This window comes from Malus domestica, chromosome 10 (assembly GCF_042453785.1).
Source record: "Malus domestica chromosome 10, GDT2T_hap1".
Lineage (NCBI taxonomy): Eukaryota > Viridiplantae > Streptophyta > Magnoliopsida > Rosales > Rosaceae > Malus > Malus domestica.
Window position 1 is genome coordinate 34,370,359 of NC_091670.1, and position 12,917 is coordinate 34,383,275.

General features: G+C 38.0%; 2 protein-coding genes across 2 annotated transcripts; both read right to left on the reverse strand.

The window, feature by feature from the left end:
• Nucleotides 1-4,039: 4,039 nt before the first annotated feature.
• Nucleotides 4,040-6,331, reverse strand: LOC103445987 (uncharacterized). Its single transcript, XM_017335251.3, has one exon. It carries the CDS (start codon nucleotides 6,329-6,331, stop codon nucleotides 4,040-4,042), a length of 2,292 nt encoding a protein of 763 aa, XP_017190740.2.
• Nucleotides 6,332-7,576: 1,245 nt separating this feature from the next.
• Nucleotides 7,577-10,609, reverse strand: LOC103445985 (uncharacterized). The gene is made up of 4 exons (XM_008385046.4): nucleotides 10,290-10,609; nucleotides 8,650-9,041; nucleotides 8,183-8,389; nucleotides 7,577-8,060 (listed from the first exon to the last, which is right to left on the reverse strand). Exons 2-4 carry the CDS (start codon nucleotides 8,905-8,907, stop codon nucleotides 7,764-7,766), a joined length of 762 nt encoding a protein of 253 aa, XP_008383268.1. The 5' UTR covers nucleotides 8,908-9,041; nucleotides 10,290-10,609; the 3' UTR covers nucleotides 7,577-7,763.
• Between the last annotated feature and the right edge of the window lie 2,308 nt (nucleotides 10,610-12,917).

Genomic DNA, 12,917 nt, shown 5'->3' on the forward strand with positions numbered 1-12,917 from the left:
CTTTCCGAGTGAGGATCCGGATCCTCTTTGTGAGGATTTCGGAAATTCTTAATCACATCCGTTCATCGTACATCATGCGGTTATAAATTATTGTAAATTCCTTTATTTAAAATTAAATATAAACAATACTTGATAAAAATTAATCGCACGATATAAGATGAACATATGTGATTAAAGGATCGTCGGATCCTCTCCTCACTCCAACTTTCCCATGCCAATTCTTTCCTTATAAGTTAAAAGAGGTCCATGAAGCTCAAAGCGTCAAAATCATGACCCATTATTATTATTTACTATCGTAGTGAAAAAATTATAATAATTTGATTCGAATAAGTGTATTTAAAACGACAAAAACTGCTTTTGTGAAAATTAATTTTGGGTTTCAAAATCACCTATAATGTTTTTCGAAAAAACCATCATATGTATACTTTTTACAAAAAGCACTTTAAATGCGTCTTTCGAATTCACTTTGATTATTAAAAATTGATTTCAAAAATATTTTCATCAAAAAAACACTTTTAATCATATTAAAAAAACTTCCAAACTAGCTATAAACTTTTTATTAGAATCGAACCTAAAATTTTAACTTATAAGTGAAAATAAATACTCTTATAAACGGCAGTATCTCTATTATTTTATGGTAGATAAGATAAACAAGACCGCTCAAGCAGTGGAATCTGCAGACTAAAGGTAAATGACAATAACGCAAACATTATTCAAGCCGAGTTGCAGTTTTCAGAACAGACCGCATAAATATGACAAGTCATTCACAATAAACAATCCGACAAAACCAGCCCACGCCCCTGGACTACTATATTGTCTGCAACCTTTGAGTCACTTCAACTAAACAGTTATGCAAGGGTTTCACGTGAGGGCGAGGAGTGGCGTCCGCCACTCCCCTAGCCGGAAAAACAAGCCTAGAGCGCTGGTTTTGCCCCTCCCCTGCCACTGCTCTTTGTCTCCGACTCTCCTCTCCGGTGTTCTGCTCTGCACTTGCAGAGCTGACTAAATTGATTGCTTTTTTTTTTCAACACAACCACGCCAAACGACGTCGTTTGGGTAAAAAAAAAATTACAAAAAAAAAAAAAGAAAAAATGAAACGGCCCGTTTTGATAAGTTGGAAGAAAAAAAAAAGTTATATGGGGGGACCGCGAGTCCCCCATTCATTATATCACTTCATCTCTCTCTCGTGCTGTCGTTTTCCCTGCCCTTTCCCGTTTGCTGCTTTGCTTTGCATCAAAGGCAGAAAACGGAACAGCACACGGAACAGCGCTGCCTATCCGTTTGGCAACAAACCAATCAGCATTCAGCACTCAGCAGCAGCAGTGCCAGGGCCCAGATTCCAACTATCAAACCCACTATTTAGGTAAATTTTTTAATTCCCAAATTTATAATCCCTAACCCTAATTAATTATTTAAAATGAATTTTGTTTAATTGGTATAGAATAGAATTATATAGTAAAGCACTCAATGCACTAATATGGTTATTGGTTATTGATTATTGATATGAAATTATGAAATTATTTTTTAGGGTAAAAATTAAAATTTGAATTCTCCATTATTGATTAATTAATTGAATTATTAGTATTACATAATGTATTATGTATACAATTATTCATATGATTAGTTGAATTGAATTTTTATTTATCGAATAATTTGTATGCTTATTGGTATTGATTAATTGAATTGTTGGTTGAATTAGTTATTATGCATACTATAGTATAGTCTACTCTAGGATTAAGAGTGATAGCATGGTTGTTTACATTGAAAGAGATGTGAAAACACCATTGTGTAACAAAATGAGAGATCAATGGTTGAGTGATAGCATATGATTATTTACATTGAGAGAGATGTATTTTCTTTTATTGATAATGAGCCTATTATGCGACGTTTTCATGACATGAAACCTCGCCGGCAACAATTGTAATTTGTTTGTATTGATTAATTATGAAAGACATTACTATATAAAAAGATTTAGTTGTTGCCATTTTTCTTTAACCTCGCCCCTCCCCCCGAGAAATCCTGGCTTCGCCATTGGGTTTCGTAGTTCAAGTGGTTACGATAATTTATCATCATACATAAGACTTTAAATTCGATTTTTCGTTGTTCATACAATCGATTGTACCCAACAATGTAAAAGTCAAGAGCTCTGCATGGAGGACCTGACTTCTCTACCCTCCCACTTTCCATATACTCTCATCTCTTCCTATTTGTGCAGTCACAATTAAGCCACGTCAACTTTTTATATTACTATTGTTTTTTGTCTTATTATCTCTATAAAAAAAATTAATATAAAATATTAACGTGACTTAACCGTGACTGTACAAAATAAAAAGAAATGAAAGTGTATAGAAAATGGGAAGGCAAAGAAGCCGGGTCCCTTCATGGAGCACACACAACCTCAGCCTCACTATGAATAATTGAAGGCAGTCGCGTGACAACAGCAAACCAGAAAAGTCAAGTTTGATGCTTCAAAAGCAAACTAGTTGGCGAACTTCATGTCACCTAACACGACTAGATTGGTAAGAAATTCTTAGATTCGACGGCAGCGAATCGAAAACAAAAAGAATATCCTGAACAAAATGTTGAAAACTAACATAGTAAACAAGTCATTATATTCCCCAAACTTTCTCGGAATACGACAATAACAAAAACCTCAATACATGTTCAAAAAAACAAAATTGCCTCAAAATGCCTTGTCGTGTGTAGCTGTGTTTTGATTGTGTCGAAATCGTTGATCTGTCCAAACCGTGTCTAGAATGTGTTCGTCTATCGAGGGTCCGACACTTTGATACTTCGAAATTGCGGAGCGTCCGTGCAACATAGATCAGGGGTTTTGGGTTTTGGTGGTTCGATTGGGTACTGGATGCTAGATGATGCTGGTTCGGAGTATGATGAAGCTAAAATGGTCATTTCATGGTTTAGTTTTACTAGTGAAAGGGGAAAATAATGAAGACAGAAATTCTCAAATTTCTATTTGACAAAATATTGCAGCAGAGGTGTCACATGAATAGATAGTTACGTGTAATTTGCCACCTATGGTTACCGTGATTGAATTTCACGTAAAAAGATAAATCATATGCAACACGTATGACTTATCGAAAATTTGAAACTAATTGAGTAATTCAAGTGATGCAAGTAGTGGAGTGAACTGGTGGTTAGAATTTTAACTTCATTACTCAAATTCAAGTTCTCCCCTTAAATAAATTAGTAAAGAATATCATTTATAAATCAAATAATGAAAATTCATGCGACAAGTTGAAAATTGGATAAATTTTCTGGTGCAAATTCGAAAAATTTCCCATTTCTTACTAACAAAATTGTTGCTTTTTTTTGGGTAGATATTAAAAAGTGTTGTTTTGCTAAATGAACCTTGTTAAATGGCACATCACTCATTTAGGCTTTTTAACTAACATGGTTCATGAAATTTGCATAACTCATCATTTTGGTCCCTAAGATTTGAAATCAATGGAAGTGGTCATTGAGTTTGTCCACCATAAATCGTTTTGGTCTTTCTTTGAAAAATAATGTTAAATAAGGATCAAATAACAAAAATACCCTCAATTTAATAAACAATAGGCCAAAATAATTTGACAAAAATTGAGGGTATTTTTGTCATTTTATCCTTATTTAATGAAGATTTTTAAAGAAATGACCGAAATGATTGATGGTGATTAAAGTCAAAGACCACTTCTATTAATTTCAAATCTCAAAGACCAAAGTGAGGAGTTACGCAAATCTCAAATACCATTTTAGCTAAAAAGCCACTTATTTATTTCTTACTTCTTATACGTGCCCAATTACTTTATTACCCTTTTTCCAACGGAAACAGACCAGAATCTCATATCCAAAGACAAAACAAGAACTTATGAACACAAAAACAAGTCAGATACATTGCACTCAGTCCATCCCAATCACAGTGCCATGCACGACACCAATCAGTAAAAATCTCAGACGTCCCGGAGAGCCCCTAACACAAAATGCAGTTGATTCTCCTCTCACCAAATGTAATTACAAAACCAAACACTCCCTCCAAAAAACACTAGGATCCTCCAGATGTTCCTGAGGACTCAGCAACGTCCTTCAATCTCAACGTTACCGCCACTTCTTCGATCATTTTACCCCTATCTCCCACGCCGTCCACGGCCCTGCTGAATCTCTTCAACCATATGCCATAGTCCACAGGATATGGTGTTCCAGAGAGACTGTCCACGTAGTCAGCAAATGCCTTGAGGAGTGGTGAAACCTCACCCAGCTGTTGTTGGATCGAACGCTTTGCCCAGCTTGTCTCCCTCCATTGCAAGGCAGATTCGATTGAGTCCTGCTGCTGCATTGTTCCCCCGCTTACGAACAACATAAGGTAAACAAGGCTTTCGGCGTCTGATGATGGACAAAGTTTCCCATGCTGAAGTGCATGAGATGAGGAGAAGTGTAGGTTTATAGCTGGACTGTCCCGGTCTTCCAAAACTGCGCGGCCCCATGATATTGGAACGTAGAAACCACTGTTTCTTGAACCTTGTTCGTCAACGACACGAATTATGTTTTCCGGACAAATATCACCATGTTGGACATTTGCCATTGTGGCACTTCTTAGAGCAGCTAGGCAGTCTCTGCAGCAGCGAATTGCCTCCTTGGGGGAAAGGGGTCCATCTTGAGAAACAACATATGAAACAGGTTCACCAACTGGAGATGTCACTAGTATTGGCGTCCCACACAACGGATGATCACATCGACCCCCGGGGGTCTGCTTCTTGCAGGGGCCAGAATGTAAAATCCTCCCAGAGGCAATCATTTCCGGCAAATATTTGCTTGTAATTCCCTGATGCTTGAAGATATTTAGCACTTTTGTTTGCCTCTGCACTTGGTACCAAAGACTCATGTCCTCCCAACAAGGTTCAAGTTTGGTCGGATGCGCGCCAATGTATAAAGTCAACAACTGTGTCGGATAATCTAGACAAACTGCACTATAGAGGTAATGGATCCCTGCCACCAGAGACTCTTGTACTTGGAAAGTTTTCTGCCCCTGCTGTTGATCTTCCAGCAGTAAAACCTCACCTTGATTAAGCTTTAAACGCGAAGCACTGTGTTTGAAAACTTGACTATTAGTTTGGTCAACTTCAACAATCTCTCCTTGTTGATGACTAGATTGTTGTAGGTAAGGAACCAGACCATTCTCATTCCCGCCGAGGCAGAACTCCATCCTACGCTTCTGAAGGCGAAGGCTGTGATTCGAGACTAATGAAGCTATTGACTTCCTTGGCGGCCCATTCCATTGTACAATAGCGTTGTAAGTTGCCAAAAGTACCTGCAGAGTTCCTAGGTCTCCCCAATTTGCATTCCCGAATTTGTTCCATAGCCGATCCACTGGAGAAACGGAGACTTCAGCATGGTTCTTTATCCATTCAACCGCAGACTTGTACGGGTTAGTTGAGTTTAATTCGAGTTTACTAAGATCACCTCCAAGTTTAACCACCCCTCCGTATTTAGAATCCAGAACCAAAAGGAAAACAAAACTGCTCTTTGTAGCTTTAACCTTGCTCAAACACCTAGAAACAAGTATATGAAAACCATAAAAGAGGGCTTCACAGACAACGGAAGCTGATAATTTCAACTCATTTCCGGACAATATATCAGGTTTAAACAGGGCAAACTCCATGATTTGATCCCATTGGACTTGCTGATCACTCCCAATTTTCGATATCAATGCTAAACCACAGAGCTTTCTAAGCCCTCCCCTTGAAATCGCCTTCTCTACACTATAAAACTTGGATCCAAGAGAACGCGGACAAGATACAAATAGCGGAAGCTCACCTCTTTTATGCCAAAATGCATGCCACAAACCACTCACTACAGCATGAAGGAAGTCTTCCAACGCAAGATATTCGTCTTCATTTGGATCACCGGAAACATAAGGTGAGCATGGCATCCGGACAAGTTGCTGAAACAAAACACCCTCCAATGCCACATCAAGCTTGCGCAATTCATCGATTATAAAGGGAGGACCAAAACCAGTTGCTGAATCTTCGCACGAATTCTCCGAAACCCAATCCCGAATACAATCTGTGAACAATTCGAGGTCAACAAGTTTCCTTGAATAGTCCTTTAGCCCCTTGGACACTCTTCTGGAAGAAGAGGCAAACTTGCTTGAAGCTGAAGCGCCGGAATGTGTGGACATAACGGAGTTAGACCTCCGAAAACTACCATTCGAGCTATGGCCCGGAGACAGCAATCCCATATCATTTTGTAGCAAACCAGATGTGAACTTTCTAAAACTTCCACTCAAACTTTGCTCAAAAGACGAATCGAAATCGTTTTGTTGATTACCTAATTTCATTGCTAACATTCAACAAAACCCAGAAGCAGGAATACAACAACAACAATGAGCTGATGATTCAGAGTTCTTTGGGGAGTCTGAAACTTGCATTTCTCACAACCCAATAAACAAAAACATGGTTTGCAATGTCACAACATGGAGATTTGAACCCTCATTGAATTAAAAAAAAATGTGCAGAAAAAATGAAAAAAGGTGGGAAAAAGATTGAAACTTTACCGAAAACCCAAGAGCTTGGAAAGTCCCTTTCAGATCTCTGAAGCATTGATGACTGAAAAAGTGGATGGAAATGTGAAAAGCATTTGAAAAATGCAGATGGGTTCTTCTCCTCCACCTTCAAAAATGGTTGCTTGTTTTACCAGAGAACAAAAATGGCAGGTTTTTAACCCCAAAAAACGGTTGCTTTGCTTGTCTCTAGTTGTAGGCGTGCTGGTGCATTGGCTTTGGGAGGAGGGCCCAAAGAACTCTCACCAACTCTCAGGAGTCAGTAGGTGAGGAGAGAGAGAGAGAGAGAGAGAGGGAGGAACGGAGGGGGCCTGTAAAGCTGGGATAGCAATAGAATAATAAAAAGGGGAGGAGTGAGGAGGGAGGGAGGGAGAAGAAGTGGCAATGAGCGACAAGAAGCGAAGGGGTTGGAGGCTGAGAGGAACCCAAGTGAGCTTTGTCTATCCCCACAACAATGGAGCAGTCTTGGTAGATGGCCCCTCTGGTCCCATTCGACCCAGTGACAACGACCACTCTTAATGTAGTCAGAAACTGAAACAACTTCCGACCCAAAAAATTCAATATAGTTTTCACTTAAAAACATTCTAATTTTTTTGACAAAACGATATTAAAAACTATTCCAAATTATGGAGGATGAATTCAAATTTTGTTGTAAGGGCAGATATACCGTCTTGACCAACTAATCTGTTAGAAATTCGAACTTAAGGGTTATAAAGATGAGGAAATATTAAAAGAAAAAGGGATAATATAAAGTTTGAAGGGGGCTAAAGAGGGTCAATTAGAGTCAACTCTCCATCTGGTGATGTATTTTGTGTCAGAAAATTAAGTAAAGTTCTCACTTTGGGTGGCCAAAACTTTCAGGCTCCCAGCTCTCCTTTTTTCCTGTAATCATCACAGACAGTTGGAGTGCAAAGTTGTAGGCTTGCTTTATTAACGTGACTGATTTCCGGATTAACCATCACTATCTGAACCTCAGAAAGATCTTAAATTATTGCTACTTGTTTGCAAAGGAAGCAAAAATGATTGAACCAAAAGCATCTCTTTTCCATTGTAATTTTGCTGCAAATGCTACAGCCTTGATTCAGATGGTACAGAAACAAATTGCACAAACGCACCGCCGGCCAAGTACAAGTTAACGGAATTGCATCAATTACGGGTAAGAGATTACAAGTTAACAGCAGCATCACCGGCGAAAATGCCCCTCAGCAGCTCAGCTTGCTGACTTCTGTGAAGTAAGCCATTCTTTTGCAGCTTCCAAGTCGGGAAGGACAACTGCGCCAGATTTCCTCCACTCATCGGCATCAGATGTCTTGAACCTATCCAATAACAATGCATGCATCCCAATACTTGTTGCTGGGACATAATCTTTGCGCATGCTGTCCCCTATGTGCAGAACCTCGTCCGGTGACAGATTTCCAGCCCTTTTGAGCGCAAGCTCATAAATCTTCGGATTTGGTTTCTCCACACCTTCTATACCAGAGAACACTCCAAAATCCCAATCAGTTCCCTGAAAAAACAATTGATATGATACAATCAGGATGAGAAAGACATGAAAGCAAACCAAAACTAAGGGATCTGCATACCCATGTCTCAAGTAATGCCGCTGAAACAGAGATTTAACTAATTTACCTGGTGCACACCCAAGGCTGGAAGAATTACATCTCGATAACGGTATTCTGCATTGCTAATAATTCCAACTTTAAGACCTTGTTCATGGACCCATCTTAGAAAGGGTTGGGAGTCAGGAAAGATGGAATAAGGAGCAGAGGAACCAAAGGATGCATATATACGTCGGAACACTTTCTCAAATGTCTCCTCATCGTAATGATATCCAGCCTATTATAAAAAAAAAGATGTCCATTTCACAATTCATTATTAAGGAAATTATTCGAGAAAATTTGTTGGAAAGTCCTAGCTGATACTATTTATTGTCTAAATTCTATTAGGGGGATGATATTCTCAGTTTTCTAGATTAACAAGTTCTGTTAGTTATTTAGAAGCACCACAAAACATTGGCATCACATACAACGGTTATCGAGAAGCTAGTTATCACAGAGAACTGGATCAAGATCGAGAACCCATGTCAAATATCTTACCCTTATAAAGGAGTCTCTGACACAAGTTTTCCACCATACGATGTTGGGCATTTTCGCAGCATGCCCGAAACATGGATACTTGGTGGCCATGTCTTTATATGCATATTTGAAGCCCTCATGCACCCTTTTGTAGTCAGGGCATTCCAGCCCTACAGCTTTGGCTGCCATGCAATAGTAGTCACCAAGCTCCCCCTTGTAAGCTAGCAATGTGCCAGTAACATCCACTGTAATGCACCGCAACTTTGACAACAACGACATTGTAAAACTGTTTTGTAGTGAATCCCAAAAAATGAACCGCTAAATGCCTATACAGGAACTTTCAGTATACGTTGGGATCAAAGCACCAAATATTGCTGCAGTCAAGCAACCTCTTCAAGGAGTTCCAGTTATCACTGCATATTCATAGTAGATTTATTAGGTTGCGATGTGAACGTTCCAATTACAGATAATTAGTACTGTCAAAATAGCATCAGATTCAGATTTGTAATCCTGCGGCGTTTATCTTATAGCATTACTGTCATCAGACTCGGAATTCTATACAGAGATGAAAACAACTCAAACAAATTACAAACACTCCATGAATACCACCCCGTCTAAATATCATTCTTTTCTCCCAACTTTCTTCCTAGTACAAATAAAACTAAGATGAATTTCCCACTTATGCATTGCTTCTTAGTCTACAAAACTGGAATGGAAAAAGATGACCTGCATCAGCTATATCTACATTTCCTACTTATACATTGCTTCTTAGTATACAAAAACAAAAAAAAAAAGTAAAAGGCACTGCTTCTCAGTTTCTAATAACATACATAAATCGGAATCAGATGCAGATGCAGATCAGAATCGATCAAGTGAGTAAGCCCTTCGCTCGACACCCTTCAACAAATGACAGATGTAACAAATGCTATACATCAAGATCAAATGATTTCAGAGTTGTATAGTTAATAGCTTTAGATACTTCGTCAAAGGCACACTCGTTCCCGATAAATTAAAAGGAAAACTAATGAAAAGGGACTTGAAAATAGTACCAGGTTTGACCTTTTAGTATAAAAATATGGTTTTTCGTTAAATAAACAGTATCGTGGGCTTTTCGTTAAAACTCCCAATAATCAAACAGATAATACATCTATGTTTATTTTTTTTTTTTCATAGTATCTTGATGATAAGTTGATAACCAAATGCCCTTCCCCCAACATATAATTTTAGATTTACTAGTGCAAACACAAGCATTAAAGGATGAATCCGTAACAAATCCAACTTCTAAATCAGACTTCCAACTTACCCAGATGCCCAAATCACACAAATTTTATCTGTATCATCAAAAGTTTTAGCCTTTCTGTTCATCCCCAATCACCAAAACTAAAAAATTACGAACTTGCCGTAAAATGCAGATATTCCAATCCATTTAATGTTCTAATTTTTCAAGAAACATCCAATATAAAGCACTCCAACAAAAGATTCCACGCAAAGATTAAAACCCAATAAAATAATAAACACATCAGATACTGGCGGATATAACAAAATCAGAGAAAATGCAGCTTGAAAAAAAATTGAGATACCAACCAAATCAAACTCAAATTTCCACCAAAATAAATTAATAAAATCGAAAATACTGCGCAAGAGGAGATTTTGAAGCTTACCCAGATGCCGAAGTGGGGGAGAGAATCTGAATTAGGAGAAAACGCAGAGCCGCTTATGGTTGTAGAGCTTCAGCTGCACGTTCATGGAGGACAAGGAAATAAATAAATCAGTCACCTTCCTAGCTTCTCAAGCGGATTACATCACATACAGCAGGCGCAGTTAATTGTAATCTGCGTCCGCGGATTTTGGTTGATTGCTTTATTTCTTGGTTTCAAAAATTTCACGCCCCACTTTTACTATTTGTTTCTTTTCGGCCCCTCCTGCTGACTTGGCGTGTGACTTTGTCTTTTTAAATTGACAAAAAATAAATGTCTTTTTCAAAATTATATTTTCAGATGTCTTGAGATTTATCCGAAAATCTTGATCGATTTTTTCTTGACAATGCAATATTTTAAATTATTTGTTAGATACCTAATTACGATTGATTCATTGTGTAATTAATCCGAATGTTCCTTTCTTGCCCATTATCGTTGTATTAATTAAAGCGATAAACTTGTAAATAACGGGAAAGTGAAGCAAAATTCAAAGGGGCATTTTTTTTTCTTTCTTGATATAATTATATGGTTATACTAAGGAGTGGAGGAAGAAATTTATATCGAACTCGCTATTTACAAAATTCAAACTTAAGACATTTCATTTACAAGTAATGATGAATATCATTAGATTGTAGTATTATTGTTTAAGTATCAAAACATTGAGAATTCCAATTAATATGGTTCGACTTCTTCTCTAATTGGAAACGACTCAAGAGAAATGCTAAGGAGACTCGCTCAAAAATGAAATCCTCTATGAAGTCTCTGTTACCTCATTTTTTGGCACAATATTAGATAATATTATCACAAAAATTAACTGAAGTGACAAAGAATCTATAAAAAAATTCCCTTTGATGTATTAAATATATTATTATTCCCTCCTGTATTTACTATTTAGTGGAAACATATGCTTACGAATAAATAAAGCTGTCACACATTTTCTTGCCGCGATGGCGTGATTTTGGAACCTGATTGCGATGTGGCAAAAGAAAAACTATTAAAGTCCCGATTTCTCATAGGTGACCAAAAATATAAATAAAAAAAAGAAGTTTGGGGGTTGGAAGTATAAATAAATTAAATCGGAGGGTCTCAGTGAAAAGTTGAAAACTGTGGACGCTTGCGGGCTGGTTTGCCTGCGGTATTGTGAACGGGGAAAACACGTTCCACGCATTCTCGGTTTCTGTTTTTTGGTCTATCCGAAGTTTCCAAACCAAAACTTGGCGTTTGGTGGCACTTAATGTGAAATCTGAAAATTAATCAGGCACCTAAAGTTTATAAGACTTTTGTCTCTTGGCTCCTATCAAATCACTTTATTTATTTGCAGATGGTGCTTTAGAGCAAGTCCACCTCTAAAGACTTTATGTCAGTACCCAACCCATTTATCCAGTGAACAGTAATATACTTCAGTGAACAGTAATAGGTCAATGCATCTCTACCCCTAAAAAAATGCGCTGGCATAAACGATCTCCACCCCCTACAAAATGCGCTGGCATCCATCCTATTTAAAATATTTTTAAATTTTTTCTAAAAGAATAAAAAAATAAAATGGTTTTAATTTCGGATAGGATTTTTAACCAATCTCGTCACGCCACGTGTCATTATCCGAACGTACTATTTTGTGAATAGATTTCCGCTAAGATTTTCAACCAATCCCGACGCGCCACGTGTCACTTCCGTTTTACAATAATTTAGCCAAGATTTCGATAAGATTTTCAATCAATCATGTCATGTCATATATCATTATCCGAACGTACTATTTTGTGGATAGATTTCCGGTAAGATTTTTTACCAATCTCCGGTTTACAATACTTTAGCCAAGATTTCGATAAGCTTTTCAACCAATCACGTAGTGCCACATGGCATTGTCCAAAACCTCATCCTTTCTTTTTTTGTCCATATAAACCTTACATCCCTACATCCATCCTCACACCAAACTCAATCCTTCTTTTTAGCTCAGAATCCTTGTTCATCGTTTTCAAATCTTGAGTTCTTATTACAATGTCTTCTTCAAGGAGAGTGTATGAACAGTTGCAGGAGCAACAGAAAAGGTTGTTGGCACAACATGCAGAATTGGCCAATTTCGAGGAAGGTGGAGGTGGAGATGAGGTTTTCTTCATGGAGGAGGATGAGGATGATCACCATAGAAGGCAGAGAGCCTCACATTCCCGCCGTGTCATGGAAGTCGTGGGTCAGATAGCCAAACTCAGATGTGTTGCAAACCTCGATAGAAAAAAGGAAAGACAAGGTAAAGATCTCTTGGAAGATTATTTTATTCCCAACAACATATTCCCTGATCATGTTTTTAGACGTCGTTTTAGAATGCAACGAAGTTTGTTCGACAAAATCATGAGTGTTATTTACAACCATGATCCATACTTTGTGCAAAAAGATGATGTTTTTCATGTTCTAGGTCTTCTTCCTGAGCAAAAAATTACGGTTGTTTTGCGAATGCTTACATATGGAGCATCTGCAGATCAAGTGGATGAGATCGCGAGGATGGGAAGAACAACTGTTCTGGAGTACCTTATGCGGTTTTACTCTGCAATTGAAGCCCTCTACACCAATTAGTACCTCCGGACACCCACGCCAAGGGAC

Coding starts and splice junctions, on each gene's coding strand:
- LOC103445987 (XM_017335251.3), bottom strand. CDS start 6,331: ATGAAATTAGGTAATCAACAAAACGATTTCGATTCGTCTTTTGAGCAA.
- LOC103445985 (XM_008385046.4), bottom strand. CDS start 8,907: ATGTCGTTGTTGTCAAAGTTGCGGTGCATTACAGTGGATGTTACTGGC. Junction 8,390..8,649: donor TCAGAGACTCCTTTATAAGG/GTAAGATATTTG, acceptor TTTTTATAATAG/GCTGGATATCATTACGATGA. Junction 8,061..8,182: donor CAGCCTTGGGTGTGCACCAG/GTAAATTAGTTA, acceptor TTGTTTTTTCAG/GGAACTGATTGGGATTTTGG.